General features: G+C 44.3%; 1 protein-coding gene across 1 annotated transcript in view; it reads left to right on the top strand.

The window, feature by feature from the left end:
- Positions 1-17,030, top strand: part of TBK1 (TANK binding kinase 1) — a 130,824-nt gene that overhangs the window by 61,587 nt on the left and 52,207 nt on the right. Inside the window, exon 8 of the mRNA XM_077469711.1 lies at positions 7,637-7,816. Coding sequence (XP_077325837.1) covers positions 7,637-7,816 — 180 coding nt within the window. The remainder of the gene's footprint in view (positions 1-7,636; positions 7,817-17,030) is intronic.

The following is a 17,030-nucleotide window of genomic DNA, read 5'->3' on the forward strand; positions in this document are numbered from 1 at the left end:
CAGGCCCTGTGGACTACAGTGCATCAAGATTGGGGGTATAATCAACCAGGGGCTAAAAAGAGTGGAATAAAGGAGAGACTCGTAATCACAAAAGCGGCCAACTCCCCCTGCACACATAGTAAGAACTGTAACCAACTATTAATAACATTAAAGGAGCCGAGGAAGGAAGATCAGCGGTTGTATTCCATGGGAGCATGGGTGTCAGGAACTGATCCCTCAGGGACATTTTTCCTTGAGGTATTACCACCTAATAAAACTATAAGATTCACTAACCTAACGATAGAAGATGCCATAGCTTTGGAGACGGGCGACCAAGGAAAAAATGAGTAGTTAGAATGGTTGAGGTACACGGTTAGAACTCTGAAAAAGGAAAACTGTTTAGTTTGTGCCGGAGCCAGACCACATTTAGCAACAGTTCCTTTTCCTCTAGATCACAATACAGATCCAGAAGGTTTAAAATGTATGTTGCAATTGTATAATAAGAGCTATAAACCTGAAACAAATTTTACTTGTCACACATTGAGTTTGTTGTTTCCCCCAGTACAGAGACCTCAGATACCTCCAGCGGTTACCGCTTATCCGGGCAACTTTACTTGTTTTGCACTCCCAGGGAACTGTAGCGCGGTGGATCTTGGGTCACTGCCTGATGACTACTGTGTGGAGAGGATTAACACGGACAACGGTGACTGGGTTGGACATGACATTCAGAGAGCTGATGTCTGGTGGATGTTTGGGGATAAGAAACTGCGAGCTAGACTACCGGCCAATGCCCAAGGGGATTGCGCTATGGTCCAGCTGGCTATGCCCCTGAGAATCCTGTCAGAATACCCGTGGACTAAGAGTCACCGACAGTATCGTAGGGACACCTCTCCCTTGTGGTCATTTGACTCTCAGATCTACATAGATGAGTTCTTCGCGGGGTGCCGGATGAGTTTAAAGCCAGGAATCAGGTGACAGCTGGGTTTGCGTCTCTTCTCTGGTGGGTGACTATAGATAAAAATGTTGACTGGATTAATTATATATATTATAACCTACAACGATTTGTAAACTATACTAGGGATGCTGTGAAGGGCCTAGCAGAACAGTTAGCCCCCACATCTCTAATGACCTGGCAGAACTCAATGGTTTTAGATATGGTCTTAGCTGAAAGAGGAGGGTATGCAAAATGTTTGGTAGCATGTGTTGTACCTTTATCCCCAACAATACAGCTCCTGGAGGGACTGTGACCAGAGCCTTGGAAGGACTGACTGCGCTATCGAATGAATTGGCGGAAAACTCAGGTATTAATGATCCATTCACAACTTGGCTTGAAGGAATGTTCGGTAAATGGACTGGATTTATCACATCATGTTTGATCTCAATCGCTGTGGCTTTGGCTGTTTTGGTTACTTGCGGATGCTGCTGCATTCCCTGTATTCGAGGACTTTCACAAAAACTCATTGCAGTCTCAAGAACAATGTATCAAACCCTCTCTACCTCTGAGGAGACCTATGTGGACATTGAAGCTCAACTTAATGACATACAGTCCGAAAGTGTATAACACAGGGACCATCATCGAAATGTGTTGAGATAAAATAGTCACACAAAGAGGAGGGAATGTTAGAAAAGTTTTAAATGTTTATTGTGTGACTATTAGAAAAACAATAGTCCTGAGACTGATTTGTTAAAAAGCTTACTTCTGAGCACATTATTGTATTAACTCATTGTATTGTTTTGTCTTAATTAACTCCATAGTAAGTAGGATGATTAGATTTAACTTAATATGATAGCCTAAGAATGTACGGAACATGAATAGCAAATAAAGTGCCATCCTGTGCCATGACAACGTTATTTATGTCCCCTCAGCCAATAGGAGCATAGCGGTGTTATTCTTGTAGGGTATGAGAAGAGAGAGAGATATTCTTTTGGGGGGACTTTTTTCTGCAGCTTGTCCTGTAAGCATGTCTCCCTGTTGTGGGCCACATCAGAAATAAATTGTTTGCTTCTCAAATACATCTGGAGTTTTTACGGATCACAAGGGAAGTTCCTAACAAGTCCTGCGGGGGTCCCCTCGGTCTGTGGCAGCTAAGAGGGTTGGCACTTTTTGTGACTTGCCTTAGGACCCTGAGTGATGACAGGCGAGAGTGGGTCAGCATGGCGTCTGAAGCTGACGCTTCTTTCCCAGACATCCCTGTTATTGCAACTGGTTCCCCAGCACCTGCAGTGCCTATGGACACTCTGTCGGCGGTCCTGGAGTCCTTTGCTGCCAGGGAGGAAGCGGCATGCGGGCGCAAGAGGGGTAAAAAAATGCCACCCTCCCCCCACCGTCTTCTGGGGAAAGCTCTGATTCAGACTCCCGCTGTGGCAGGCGGCCCCTTTTCTGACCTTTCAGAGGATGCGGACCAGGACCGTTCGGACAGTGAGGATGACTCCGTGTCTGGGTCGGCGCAGGAAAAAGCGCCAGTAGGGGCACTTATCACTGCGGTGCAGGATACCCTAAAGATGGAGGATATGGCGGGGGTATCTACAGAGGTGTTGGGTTTGTCCCTTTTGGGTCCAACAAGCCGGCCCACATGGCTAAGGTGTTTCCCTACCAAACTTATTTTGATAAGTTTATTTCTATGGAGTGGGGAAGCCCGCAGCAGGCCTTTTCGGTCCCGAGACGGATGGTGGTGAGTTACCCCTTTGAGGAGAGTTTCCTAAAAAAAAAAGGACATCATGGACATCTCCCCAAGTTAAATAAGATAACCACGATTCCCTTGAAGGGACCACTGCTTTCAAGGACCCTGCCGACAGAAGGGCTGAGGCGGTTGCCAGGTACATGTTTACGGTGGTGGGGTCAACAATTGCAGCCAGTGTTAGCCATGGCCCTGGTGTCTCAGATGCTTACTGAATGGGCTAAATTGTTGCACTGTGAGTTGGAGAAGCAACAGGTTTCCCCGGTCTGCGTGGAACTGACAGACCAGTTGGTGCAGGGTCTGAAGTATGTCTGTGATGCGGCCTCAGATACGGCCTTGTTGCTCTCGTAGCACCACAGCTGATATTGAGGCTCTAGTCGTCTGATTTGGCTAAAATGCTGGTCTACGGACCCTTCCATGGGGAGAGGCTATTTGGAGCCTCGCTGGACGACATTATTAAGAATGTCACTGGGGGAAAGAGTACATTTCTCCCACAGTCCAGGAAGGGTAAGGAGCCACACTGTAGGCAAGGGCCCTCCTTTTCCGCTCGTAAGCGGATTTTTCGTCCACCCTGGTCTGCAGGTAAGCGTTCCCAGTCCGACAAGGTGCTCGTTGAGGGACAAAAGCATCCCTGGTTTCGCAACCTGCGAGCAAATTTGTTGCCGCATGAAGGTTCATCCGACTCTCGGGTGGGGATCACCTTCGGGAGTTTTCAGCTTGGTGGACCTCCCTGCTTTCCGACCAGTGGGCCTGCAAACTGGTTTCATCAGGATAAAATAGTTTCTTTCTTGTCCACCAAACAGATTTTTTTCAACCTTCTCCCAGCTCGTCGGGAAGCCCTGTATGGGGCAGTACAGGACCTGCTGCTGTGCGGGATGATAGTACCAGTGCCGACACCGGAAAGGTTTCAGGGATTCATTCTACTCCAATCTGTTTGTAGTCCCAGAGAAGGAGGGGGTTTGTTCGGTCCTGGATCTCAAAGCCCTCAACGGATTTGTGAAAGTACAAAGGTTCAGGATGGAATCAGTTCGCTCCGTGGTCGCTGCACTCCATCAGGGGGATTTACTGGCATCCTTGGACATCAAGGTCGTATACTTGCATATCCCCATATGTGTCAATTATCAGAGGTTTCTGCGATTTGCGGTCAGGGGTGAGCACTACCAATTTGTAGGTCTCCCTTTTAGCCTAGCGTCTGCACAAAGGGTCTTCACCAAGGTGCTAGCCCCAATTCTGGCATTGCTAAGGCAACAAGGGATTGCAATCGTGGTTTACCTGAAGGACCTCCTTCTGATAGCAGCTTCCACCACAGAATTAAGGGAGGATGTGGCGATCGCCATACAGACTCTTCGGGAGTTTGGTTGGGTACTGAACCTCCAGAAGTCGGTGTTGGTGCAGACTCTATGCCTGGAGTACCTGGGCTTGCTTCTGGGCTCCTCAGAGGCGAGAGTCTTTCTCCCTTCGGGCAAGCTGCAGTGAAGTTGTTGGTGTCCCGCAGGTGGTTGTCGTTGCGTTTTTTGCATACAAGTCCTGGGTCTCATGGTAGCCACTTTCGAGGCGGTACCGTATGCTCAATTCCACACTCTAGTCCCTGGATTGTCAAATTTGGGTGAGCCAGCTAGTCAGGGAGTCTCTTTGGTGGTTCAGGTCTCTGGCCCTTCGGTCCTGGGAAGTCTTTCTTCCCCTTCATTGGACTGTGATCACAACGGACGCCAGCCTGACCGGTTGGGGGTGGAGTTTGGGGCATACAGTTGGCCCAGGGTCGTTGGATGCAATAACAATCCCGCCTGCCGATCAATGTGCTGGAGCTTCGGGCGATCAGGAGGTGCCTCTCCACATGGTCACAGAGGCTGCAGTGGTGTCCGGTCAGGATCCAGTCAGACAGTGCCACGGCGGTGGCGTATGTCAACCATCATGGAGGAACAAGGAGCTCGGCTGCAGCACTACAGGTCACTCATCCTGCGGTGGGCAGAGCGCCGCGTGTCGGCCGTATAGATTCCAGGTGTAGAAAACTGGCAGGAGGACTACTGTAAGTTGTCAGCTGCTGGACCAGGGGAATGGTCGCTGCATCCAGATGCTTCAGAGACCGCCGTTTGAAAACATTAGTCCCTTATTGGTTCTCTCTCAGAAAGTAGTCTTTCTAGTGGCTATTACATCTGCCAGGAGGGTTTCTTAATTGGTGGCCTTGTCATGCAATTCTCCCTACTTGATCCTCCACAAGGTTAAGGCATGCTGCGTCCGCAGCCTTCATTTCTTCCAAAGGTTCTTTTGGCCTTTCATCTAAATGAGGACATTGTGCTTCCTTCCCTATGTCCTCAGCTGGCACATCCCAAAGAGGTTGCTTTGCATTGCTTGGACGTGGTCCGGGCTCTGCGGGTGTATCTGTCTGCTACGGCTACTTTCCAGAGGTCGGACTTGCTGTTTGTATCAGTGACTGGTCCGAAGAAGGGCCTGGCGGTCTCATTGGCCACCATTTCTCAGTGGATCAGACAGATCATGGTTCAGGCTTATGCCTTAAGGGGGCAGACGCCCCCCTTTCCTGTCACGGCACATTCGACCAGTGCAATGGTGCTTCCTGGGCTTTCCGACATCATCAAGCGTCCATTTCTCAGGTGTGTAAGGCGGCGACCTGGTCGTCCGTTCACACTTTAAGAAAATTTTACAAGGTTGATGTGAGCTCATCTTCGGATGCTTGCTTTGGCCGCAAGGTTTTGCAGGCAGCTGTTTAAGTTTGCAACTCCTCCATTAAGGAGTTCTGGTTGTTATGGGTGGAGTTTTTCTTGCTGTTCTCACCCCTCGTGTTTTTTTTTTTGTTTTTTACACTGCTTGGGGACGTCCCTAAGGTCCAGATTAAAGGTGGTGTGTCCGTCAGTGAACGAAAAAGAAAATAGGATTTTTGTACTCGCCGTAAAATCCTTTTCTCTGAAGTTCATTGATGGGCACAGCACCCACCCCTCCTATCTATGTTTGTACCGCTTTTTGACAAACTGAGCTGCTGGAAGCAGAGTGAGGGTTTATAGCCAGTAGGACCGCACCCTGGGCAGTACTGTGCAGTTTTGCTGTTTTTACATGTTCTGCCTAGTCCATATAACCCTAAGGTCAAGATTAAAGGTGCTGTGTCCATCAATGAACTTCAGAGAAAAGGATTTTACGGTGAGTACAAAAATTCTTCTTTTTTTTTTCTGGTCAAACGTGTACTTTTTTTGATCCCTCAGGGGCTCATTCAGAGGGATGATCAGTCCTATCCTCTGTACAGAGCCACTGGTAGGTTTGATTCCATGTTGGTTTTGTGTCACTCAGGCTCAAAAAGGTTTGCCGTCACTGCTATAGGGGCAATCTATGCTATACTTTGCAACTTGCTATTGGGGCACTCTGAAGGCAGGAGGAGCCAGAAGCTTCGGTGGCAGATTCCTTTGACTAAAAAGTATTTTCTATTCTGCTCCTTCAAATTTCCCTCAAACGAACATAAACTTGACCCCACTAACATTCTTAAAATTACATTTTTTTTTTTTTTTTTTGGGGAGGAAGACATTTGTTTGTTTTTGTATGGCCAGCATAAGTGAAATCAGGCGCAGGTAGCTTTTATCAAGCCACCTGACAAAGGGGTCTGTCATATATAATATATTTATATTTCTGTCTAAAAATCCACAAAACAGTCTTTTTATTTAAAGAAAAAAAAAAAAAGAAAAATTTGATCTGAGTCTGATATTTACCAGGTTCCACTTCCTAAGCCCCTGTACACACGGTTGGAGATTTCGACAACCAAATCCGTCGGATTTTGTCCGAAACTGTTGCATACACACGGTCGGACAAAAAATCCGATCTTTCAGAACGTGATGACGTAATTTCGTTACGATGGGACTACATTCAGGCTAGTAGCCAATAGCTTTGATGTAGGAATTTGATCTGAGCATGCGTAGCACTTGGTCCAATCAAAATTCTCTACACATGGTCGGAGTATGTCCGATCGGCCCAGTTGGTCGCAAAATATTTCCAACAAGTTGGAAAATTGGGTCCGACGGATATTCCGACGGAATCAGTCCGATGCATACCACACACAGTCGGATTATGCGACAACACGGTCCGATAGGACACATTCCAACGGATTCTCCGACCGTGTGTACGAGGGCTAATAGTATATAAAGTATATCTCTTCTGTCAGAGTGGATTAGAGATTTTGTCCCGAACCATATATTTGTTTGTTACATTTACCATTGCGTATAGATATTTAAGAATGAATTGCCTTTTTTTAAGGTTATTTGAATAATCAAAACAATAATCATCAAACTAATTGGTTATGAAAATAATCGTTAGTTGCAGTCCTACTCTGAATTGGGGTACATGTATACCAAGATGACATTTCTCTGATCTGGACCAAGATGACATTTCTCTGATCTGGCCATTCAGATTGGATGAGTCTCCATGGATATCGTTGGACACCCCTAAGTTACTGCATTGGTGTTGCCAGGAATGCCTGCCTGTTCTTCAATTTTTTTAGGATTTTCCCAATTTGTTACGGAAAGACTTTGAAAAATGTAGTGTCTTTCAACTATAATATTACATCTGCATCTCTTCTCGGTCAATGGCTGGCAATGGTGTTCAACTTTCTGAAGAACGAGGGCCACTTAAGGGATTTGGTAACTTTTGGCGCTTCCCTGGTTTTGTGATTGAGGGCTACATCAAAGGGCTCCAAGCGCCATGAGTTAAGCATCCTTGGCTTAAAATATTAGAGGACCAACATAACTTTAGACCCCTAGTATTTAAGAAGGAAATGTCTAATCCACTGCCTCCATGTTTCTCCCATGACTGCTTTCCTTTAAAATTGACAATAACAAGCATCTCTTGGGCACAAACGCTCAAGTAATTACAAGTATATGCAGGCATTTTCTTCTGCCTATTCATTAGCATGCTGTTTAGCCAAATGTGTGATATGCAGATATGCTTTATATATAATTCTGTTTGCAACCATTTCTCTTTTTTAGGGGCTTACAAGCTCTCTTCACTCCAGTGCTGGCAAATATTCTAGAAGCTGACCAGGAGAAATGTTGGGGGTTTGAACAGTTCTTTGCAGTAACTAATGATATATTCCATCGAATTGTGATCCATGTATTCTCCCTGCAACAAATGACCTTTCACACGCTATATATACACAAATATAACACGTAAGTACAAGTCATGTGTTTTGTTGATAAATGAAATGTACTTTCAAGTAGATTCTTGCCATACAAGTTGTGTTAACACTTGCATTCTTAGCAACCTTCCCTACACCCACTTTTTTTTTTATTTTTTATTTTTTTATTATGGCAAACCATCTCAGATACAAGAAGTAAGAAGTCAAGTCATTTTCACAAATAAGGAAACACTTAATCAGCAGATATCAAATAGTAAACGTCTTATCTGTTTTCGGTAACAGTTTATGTATTGCTTTGTATATACTATAGCATCTATAATCAGTGAAGCCAAGGGGCCTAAAGGCCCATTACACGTACCAACGAATCAAACATTGAAATTACAACAAATGAGATTGATTAAATCTAGTGATAAAAGAAAACGGATATGCTAGCTAGCATTTTTTTTTTTTTTTTTTTTTTTTAAACAAGAACCAGCTAGCATTTATAACTTTACACCCACTTTATAGTAAAGACAAACATATCTTAAAGATTTTTTTTTTTTTTTTTCGATAGAGCGGGAAGTGTTACACGCCCATAAGGTTTTACTTGTCCTTTTCCTCATTGAGGAGATTCAACCCTTTATTATGTTGTTACCATTGGCACCGCAGAAGAAGGCAAGGAAAATCCCACATTTTAGAGCTGTACCCAGATGGGTGGTAGGGAGAAATCTTCCTATGAGGACACCTGTTTTGGGGGCAACCCTTTAAGAGGTAAATTCCCCTCACTGTTGCATCTCTGGCATAGGAATAAAAGAGAAATCTCCCCAATGGTACACTGCAAAAAAAACGCATTCAGTTTTTATGCAATACGGCAGTCCCTTGCACTACATTGTTGAAGGTACAGTTGTGCTCATAAGTTTACATACCCTGGCAAAATTTAAGATAACACAAGTGCAAATTTCTGTCCGTACTTCTGCAGTCATACGCATTTTCACCACGTGTGCAAGTGTTAAGTAGACATATAGTCAGCAAAACTTGTTTAGGCTGCCCATACATTATACAATTTTCTAGATTTACAGTTTACATACCCTGGCAAAATTTATGATTTCCTGTCCATTTTTCAGAGAATATGAATGATAAAACAAAAACTTTTCTTTCACTCATGGTTAGTGTTTGGCTGAAGCCATTTATTATCAATCAACTGTGTTTACTCTTTTAAATCATAATGACAGCACAAACTACCCAAATGACCCTGATCAAAAGTTTACATACCCCAGTTGTTAATACCGTATATTTCCCCCTTTAACATTAATAAGAGCTTTGAAGTCTTTTGTGGTATTTGTGGCTGAGGCTCTTTAGCTTCTCAGATGGTAAAGCTGACCAGCCTCCAGTTCCTGGAAACTCGTGGGCTTTCTTGCATGAACTGCCTGTTTGAGATCTCCCCAGAGTTGCTCAATGATATTGAGGTCAGGAGACTGAGATGGCCACTCCAGAACCTTCACTTTATTCTGCTGTAGCCAATGAAAGGTCAACTTGGCCTTGTGTTTTGGATCATTGTCATGATGGAATGTTAAAGTACGCCCCATGCGCAGCTTCCTGGCTGATGAATGCAAATCTTCCTCCAGTGTTTATTGATAACATATTGCATTCATGTTGCCATCAATTTTGACCAAATTTCCTGTGGCTTTGTAGCTCACACATCCCTAAAACATCAGCGATCCACCTCTGCGTTTTACAGTAGGAATGGTGTACCTTTCATCATAGGCCTTGTTTACTCCTCTCCAAATAAAGCATTTATGGTTGTGGCCAAAAAGCAAAATTTTTGTCTCATCACTCCAAATGTGCCAGAAGGTTTGAGACTTGTCTCTGTGCTGGAATATTGTAAGTGGGATACTTTGTGGCATTTGCGTATTAATGGCTTTCTTCTGTTGACTCGACAATGCAGCCCATCTTTCTTCAAGTGCCTCCTTATTGAGCATCTTTAAAACAGCCACACCACATGTTTTCAGAGAGTCCTGTATTTCATCTGAAGTTATTTGTGGGTTTTTCTTTGCATCCCGAACAATTTTCCTGGCAGTTGGCTGAAATTCTTGTTGGTCTACCTGACTGTGGTTTGGTTTCAAGAGAACCCTTCATTGTCCACTTCTTTTTTTTTTTTTTTTTTTTTTTTGCCACATCAGTATCTTTCCGCCAGAGACTAAAATCAGCTTACCGCTCATTAATGTCTCGTTCACAGTTCCACACCATCGTGGCTTATTTAATTGCATGAATTTTTGCAAAGAGATTTTTTTATAATCTCATAAAAAATTCCATATTTAATAAATTACAAACAAATCGCGTAAGTGAACTTGAGTGACCTTGCGCATAATGTATACCGTGGCTATACCTATTCCCCTAGCACCTCCTAAGTAGAATTTAAGTTCCCCCCCCTCCCCCCCCACCATCCCTGTAAGCTCCCCACACACTCATAATTCCAGATAATTACAATAAGGACTCCTCACTCCTCTCTCCAGTTCTATGCCAGTAACGTTCGCAAGTTAGCTAAAAGGTTCCTAAAGGGAGAAGAAAACGAAAGTAAAGAGAAAAGAGAAGGAAAAAAAAAAAAAAGATGGAAAAGGGAACACCAAATATTCGTAGGGAACGTCAGTTTTCCATGAAAAATCAACAGCCCTTCTACCTAAGGTAGAATGCCTAACTTCCCCAGACTAGGCCCCCATAAACTCTTGAACTTCTTATTGTTACCTTGTCTAGTAAAAAAGACCCTCTCATTGACGATTGTCTGTCTTTTTTATATTTACTGTCCAGGTTTCAACTGATGGACCTAAATGTGAATGCCATTGTTGAGCAATTAATTTCCTTGCTTGGAAAAGACATCTAATCACTGGTGTTTTAATGGCGTTAGGAATTGTACAATCCTCAGGGATAGTCAGAAGACAGGTCCTAACTGTTGCTTTCAGAGTTAAGTTAAAAACTCTGTTAATCTGATCTATGACCTGCGTCCAGTACCTAAATAACTTCGGGCACCTCCAGAACATATGAATAAAATCACCAGTCATGCCACATCTAGGGCAATGGTCGTTGTTTCTCCATCCAAGTTTGAACATTTTCTTGGGAGTATGATACACCCGATTAGAAGAAAAAAAGGTGGGAAACTTTCTGGGAAGGGGAGATCGAAACTCTAGTACCGTAGTCAATTATCCGATCGCAATCGGAATTAGACAGAGGGCCTACATGTTCCTCCCATTTTTTCCTACTTTTAAGCAGGGCGTCATGATCAAACATTTTATCCCCTAGTCTAGCATACATATACGAAATCAGTCCCTTGAGCGTATCCTGGGTCGTGATCTGCGACAACACAGGCATCTGGATCCATTGAACCTTTTGAGGTCCAAATTGCGACTGGACTGCATGCCTAACCTGGAGATATTTATAAAAGGCACAGTTCGACAATGAGAACTCCGATTTTAAGCTATTAAATGATTTAATTTCTGAGCCCTGGAATATTTGAATTAGATAGTTTATACCTTGGTTCACCCATTCCTTGGATCTTTCCACTTTAGCTATTTCGGCCAGATTTCTATTGTTCCATAAAGGGGCCAATACGGATACCCCCTGGTATCCTAGTATAGCCTTAACTGTTTTCCAGAGTTTAACAATCTGATTGATTGTCGGGCAACTTATACCGAACGAGTTTTCCTCGAGGGCCTCAATAAGTGTATTGTGGGGGCATCCTAACATTAATAGGCTATGGCGTGGCAAGCCCTCACTTGATATTCCTGCTCCTGCTATATGCTGCATCTGTGCTGCCAAATAGTAAAGCCTAGGATGTGGAACCGCCATCCCCCCATCTTCCAGCGGTAGCTGCAACGTCCGTAGACTTATCCTAGGCGGCCCCTTTTTCCATATAAAATCTCTGAACAGAGATTCTATTTTCTTAAACCACCGTGAGCCAATCCATACAGGCGAGTTGTGAAGAAAATATAAAATTTGGGGGAGCCAAACCATCTTGACCAAGTTACAGCGTCCCGCTATCGATATGGGGAGGTGGCTCCAAATATCTTCCTTGTCTTTAAGTTTCAGCAAAAGAGGAGCTAAGTTGTCTTCCACATACCCTTTTACGTCCCTTGCCATCCAAACCCCCAAATACTTAAATTTCTCTACCACCTTCAAATTAAAAGTGTCTTGTATTGCATTGGTGGCCCCCAGATCTATCGGGAGTAGTGCCGATTTATCCCAATTGATAGTCAATCCAGAAACTTGGCCAAAATTCCCTAATCATTTTCATAGCCGCTTTCAGCGAAGCTTGAGCCTCTCCCAAAAAAAAGCAAAATATCGTCGGCAAATAGTGAGATCTTTTCCTCCCTCTGACCTCTCCTAAATCCCTGAATATCTGGATTTACTCTAATGGCTATGGCCAATGGCTCCATTGCCAGGACGAAGAGCAAGGGGGAAAGGGGACAGCCCTGCCTTGTTCCTCGTTCCAGTTGAAACGCCTCGGAATACTCGTTATTAATTTTTTATTTTTGCGCTTGGGTTAGTATAAAGCATTTTTACCCATTTAATAAAAATTGGACCAAACCCAAATCTAGAAAGAACTTCAAACAGATATTCCCACTCAAGACAATCAAAAGCCTTGGCTGCATCCAAGGCTAGTATTGCCCTGGGGCCTCCATGATCTACCGGAATCTGGACATTCAACTGGGCTCTGTGTATATTAATGCTAGTAGACCTGTTCGGGATAAAACCCGACTGGTCAGAATGGATGAGCGTGTGTATAAACTTTTTTAAGCGAGTTGCCAATATTTTCGCTAGAATCTTTACGTCCGTACGAAGCAGGATCCATAGGGTCTTTCCCCTCCTTGGGGAGAACCACTATATTAGCCTCCAGCATTGAGGGAGGCAACGTCCCTGTCTCCAAAGACTGGGTCAATGCCTCCAACAGCTCCGGCAACAGGACCTCACCATATTTCTTATAAACCTCAATGGGAACCCCATCAGGTCCTGGTGATTTTAAGTTGGACATCTCTGCCACCGTTTGACAAAGTTCCTCAATTGTTATTGGGGCCTCCATTACCACAAGGTCTTCTACTGACAGTGTTGGTATACTTATATTTCCTAAAAATTTAGACGCCATTCCCACCTCTCCTCCCCTCTGGGATTTATAAGGAGAATGATGATAATGGTGAAATATATTTTTAATCATAGTAGGATCAGAAGTGATCTCCCCCCTGTGGGGTCCTAACCGCTAGTACCGTTGAAGGGGCAGTGTTTGTTTTAACCAATAGAGATAATAAACGACCCACTTTTTCACCCTCCCCAAAATTCACCTGTCTCTGAAGTATACATCTATTGTCTATCTTTCTCCTGATAGTCATCGTATAGTCTTGGTGCTTTTCCATCCATGCTTTCTGAGTAAATGGGGTTGGGCTTATAATGTACTGCTGTTCTGCCCCTATTACTGCCTTCATGGCCTGCTCTTCCTGATTCCTCATCTTGGCTTTATTTCCAGCTATTTGCTGGATAAAGAGTCCCCTTAAAAAAGCTTTTAGTGAGTCCCAAATTGCTCCCGCCGATGCAGTACCCGCATTAATATGGATAAAATATTTCAGTTCGGTTATTAAGCGTTCTGAATTGTCCAGCATTTCCAACCATGAGGGATCGATTTTCCATTGTCCAGGGTGTTGCTTATTCCCCACAATAAGCGTCAATATTAAAGGGGAATGATCTGAAATCCCCCTTGGGCCGTAATATACTGCCTCCACCGAAGCCAAAGCTTGATTATTCACCAGGGCCATATCTAATCTAGACAAGGTAAGAAAAGACGTTGAGAAACAGGAGTATTGTCGCTCTGAAGGATGCCAGGTGCGCCACGGGTCGCATAATCCCACTTCCTGCAGAAAACGAGACAGTCTCGTCTCGTTCCCTGCAGTTGTTGAGACAGCCGTTGGAAATCTATCTAAAGCCTTATTCAAAACTTCATTAAAATCCCCCACTGCTATTACAGGGATATCTGATTTATCCATTGTAAACATAATTAACTCGTGTAAAATCTCCAGTTTAAATAGAGGTGGAACATATATATTTGCTATCACATATGGATTATTTTCAATACAGCAATATAAGAAGATATGGCGACCCTTTGCGTCTATACAACTATTATAGCATGAGAACAAAACCTCCCTATCAATCAAGATGCTCACCCCTCTTGCATATGAAGAAAACACCGAATGAAATTGGGTTTGGAATTTCCGACCACGCAGAAGCGGGACAGTCTCAGCGGTCAGGTGCGTCTCCTGTAAACAAAGCAATCCAGGCCCTAGGCCCTCTAGTGCTGATAGCACCACAGCTCTCTTGGTCGGATCTCCCAACCCCCAAACATTCCAAGACATTACCTTAATTAGTTTTGGCAGCATTACGTACTAACCACCTATATAATGAGCGGGTTACAACAAAAAGCAATGGAAAAAAAAGAAAAAAAAAAAAGAGAAGGAAAAAGAGCTACTCCTTCCCACATAACTACATTCGTGTCGTTCCCAAATTCGTACATTTGATAATTGTCCCCCCAAATGTGGTACCTCTTCTCACCTCCTCTCAAAAAATAAATCCTTAATTGTGTGTGTGTGTGTGTGTGTATATGTGTATATGTGTATATATATATATATATATATATATATATATATATATATATATATATATATATATATTAGTGCTCTATTTCTCACCCTTCCCCCCTTTACCCCTCCCGTTTCCTAAACTTAGAACCACCCCCCTCCCTACCCTCCCATCTGCAGGGCTCCCCCCTAGGGGTTGACCCGTGACCTTCCAATTCCTCTTACCCACACTGTCGCCACTCTGTGCACCAAACATCAGCAAAACCCAAAACGAGGGGCACATATGCACCCCTCTACACTCACCCATAGATATCCTGTTATCCTCCACCCCTCTAAATACAGCCCCCCCCCCTCATTTTTGTGCAAATAAATGTTGATTTCTCATACCCATCTTTACCCCTTTATCCTCTCTCATCCATCACACAACCTAATTACAAACAATAAGGCTTATTTACTTATAGGGACCAACCCAATTACATAGATCTATAACTCTTTTTTGTTTTCTTCTAACCATTGGGATGCTTCCCTCGGTGAATTGAAAAGAAACGTCGTACCTAGTGCTCTTACCCTCAGCCTAGCTGGATAGAGAAGAGCGTAATCTAACTTATATTTGATCATATTGCGCTTAACTGGAATGAATTCAGCTCCACGTTTCTGGAGATCTGGGGAGAAATCGGGATATAAGGAGACCCTAGTCCCTTCACATCTGATATCCCCCTTCTCCCTAGCTTCCCGCAGTAGGGACACTTTGTCCTGATAGTTAAGCACCTTAATCAGTATGGGCCTGGGGTGGTCCCCCGTGCGGCGTACCTTCGCTGGAGTCCGGTGTGCACGCTCAATTGCAAATAAGGGACTGAGAGCGGTGGCCCCAAAAAAAATTAGAAACCACCCCTCTAAATAGCCTATCAAGTCGGCACCCTCACATTGCTCGGGGAGGCCTATCACCCTGATATTATTTCTTTGGCTCCTATTTTCCATCTCGTCCAGTTTAGCTGCTTGGGAATCAACCATATTTTTAAGAGATGCGACTTCCTGCTTCACAGGGCTCAATTCATCTTCAACCACACCTACACGTTCCTCAAGATCGGAGGTCCTTAAAATAATCTTATTTAGTTCTTGTCTCATAGATAGTAGTTCCTCTTTAATGGATCTCAGCTGGCTATCAAAGCTGGATATTGAGACTTTACATTCTTTGATCGCATTTAATATGTCTCTTAATGTAGGCTCCCCTTCCAGCGTATCTGGTGTAGGTGTAATGTTACTAGCTGACGTATCAGCCACTTCTATGTTCGCATTGACCATTGCAGTTTTTCCTCCCCCTGATCCCTTAATGCCTCCAGATTTAGGAACCGTTGGAGTACGAGGGTTAATCGCAGATTGGCCTTGGCTCTTTCTGTCTCCAGATGAGTTTTTCAAGTCTTTATTCTGTAAAATATTCTGTTGGCTACTTGTCTTAGGGGGTGAAGCAGGGCCCGAGTGTGAGTATCGTTCTAATTTTGCAGCCGCAGTCAAAGCCATATAATTGGCTTTATCCTTAGCTGAGCGGGTAATCTGAGACCCCTCCGAAGGAGGCTGCTCTTCAGGAGATTTCTTCCTGGACATAATTAGGATAAAGACCAGGATTTTAACGCTACGGTTTCAGCGGACCCCCGTATTGTTCCCAACCAAAAGGTAGCGAGCTGATGGATATCTCCCCAAGCTAACAACTTCTTTGGCACTATTTAATCACAATGTAAAAAGAGTGTAAGCGCCTATATAGGACGCCCTCGTATGTGGGCCCAACTTGAGGTTTAGCGGACAAAGCAGGAGGGAGTAACAATACGGAGATACAACGTTGCAAACAAATGTGCAGAAAAGTAGACATTCCATAAGGGATAAATAAATACGCTCCCGGCCCTTTAACCCCTTTCATAGTATTTCCAGCAGCAAAAAAGGATGTTTGTGATCATTATAAACAAGCCAGTCTTCTAATCACAGAGCAAACGGGTAAGGTGGTGCATTCCAACGAAGATAAGATAATAATAATAACCATCAGCCGGCATTGAAATCTGTGCCCCCGGACTGTTTAATGACACTCTCCTATGGATTGTTTATACCACCAGATTAATTAACTCAGAGTCCCGTCCAAATGAAGAAGCACAGCCTCTCAAGGGATTTTCAAGGTCCTCAGCTCAGCATAGAGCTATAACGTCCACCAACAAGAAGATCTAGTAGCAAGAAAGGTATAACCTCTATAACAGTTATGTGAGGCTTAGCAACGTAGGGAAGCCTCCTCACACAGTAGCAGTGACAAGCGTTGTGGCTGGAGCGCTCGAGATCTCGCGTTGTCCTCTGCGAGACTCCCGGCTTCCTCCGTGCCAATACCTTACCGCACCAATGAAGCTGAGACCCATCCAGCGGGACCCGAGGGCAGGCAGCGGCAGAACACGGCCGGGCGAGCGGCTCCCGCTCGGTCAGGAGAGGCCCTCCCGAAGCAGAGCAAAAGGCTGTTTCTCCAAGCTCCAGCTGCCCAGGTGATGAAGGGTGGAGAGGGGACAGATCGTCCGGCTCAGGTCAGGCAGGGTAGGGAGGGGGAGAGCTGCACCATGCTCTCACTCCTCGCTCATTCACACTCACACTCCCATTCGCATCCGGTCACGCCCCATCCCATTGTGG

The sequence above is a fragment of the Lithobates pipiens genome, unplaced genomic scaffold, assembly GCF_037356315.1.
Source record: "Lithobates pipiens isolate NorthernLeopardFrog02 unplaced genomic scaffold, aLitPip1_a1.2 Scaffold_8, whole genome shotgun sequence".
NCBI lineage: Eukaryota > Metazoa > Chordata > Amphibia > Anura > Ranidae > Lithobates > Lithobates pipiens.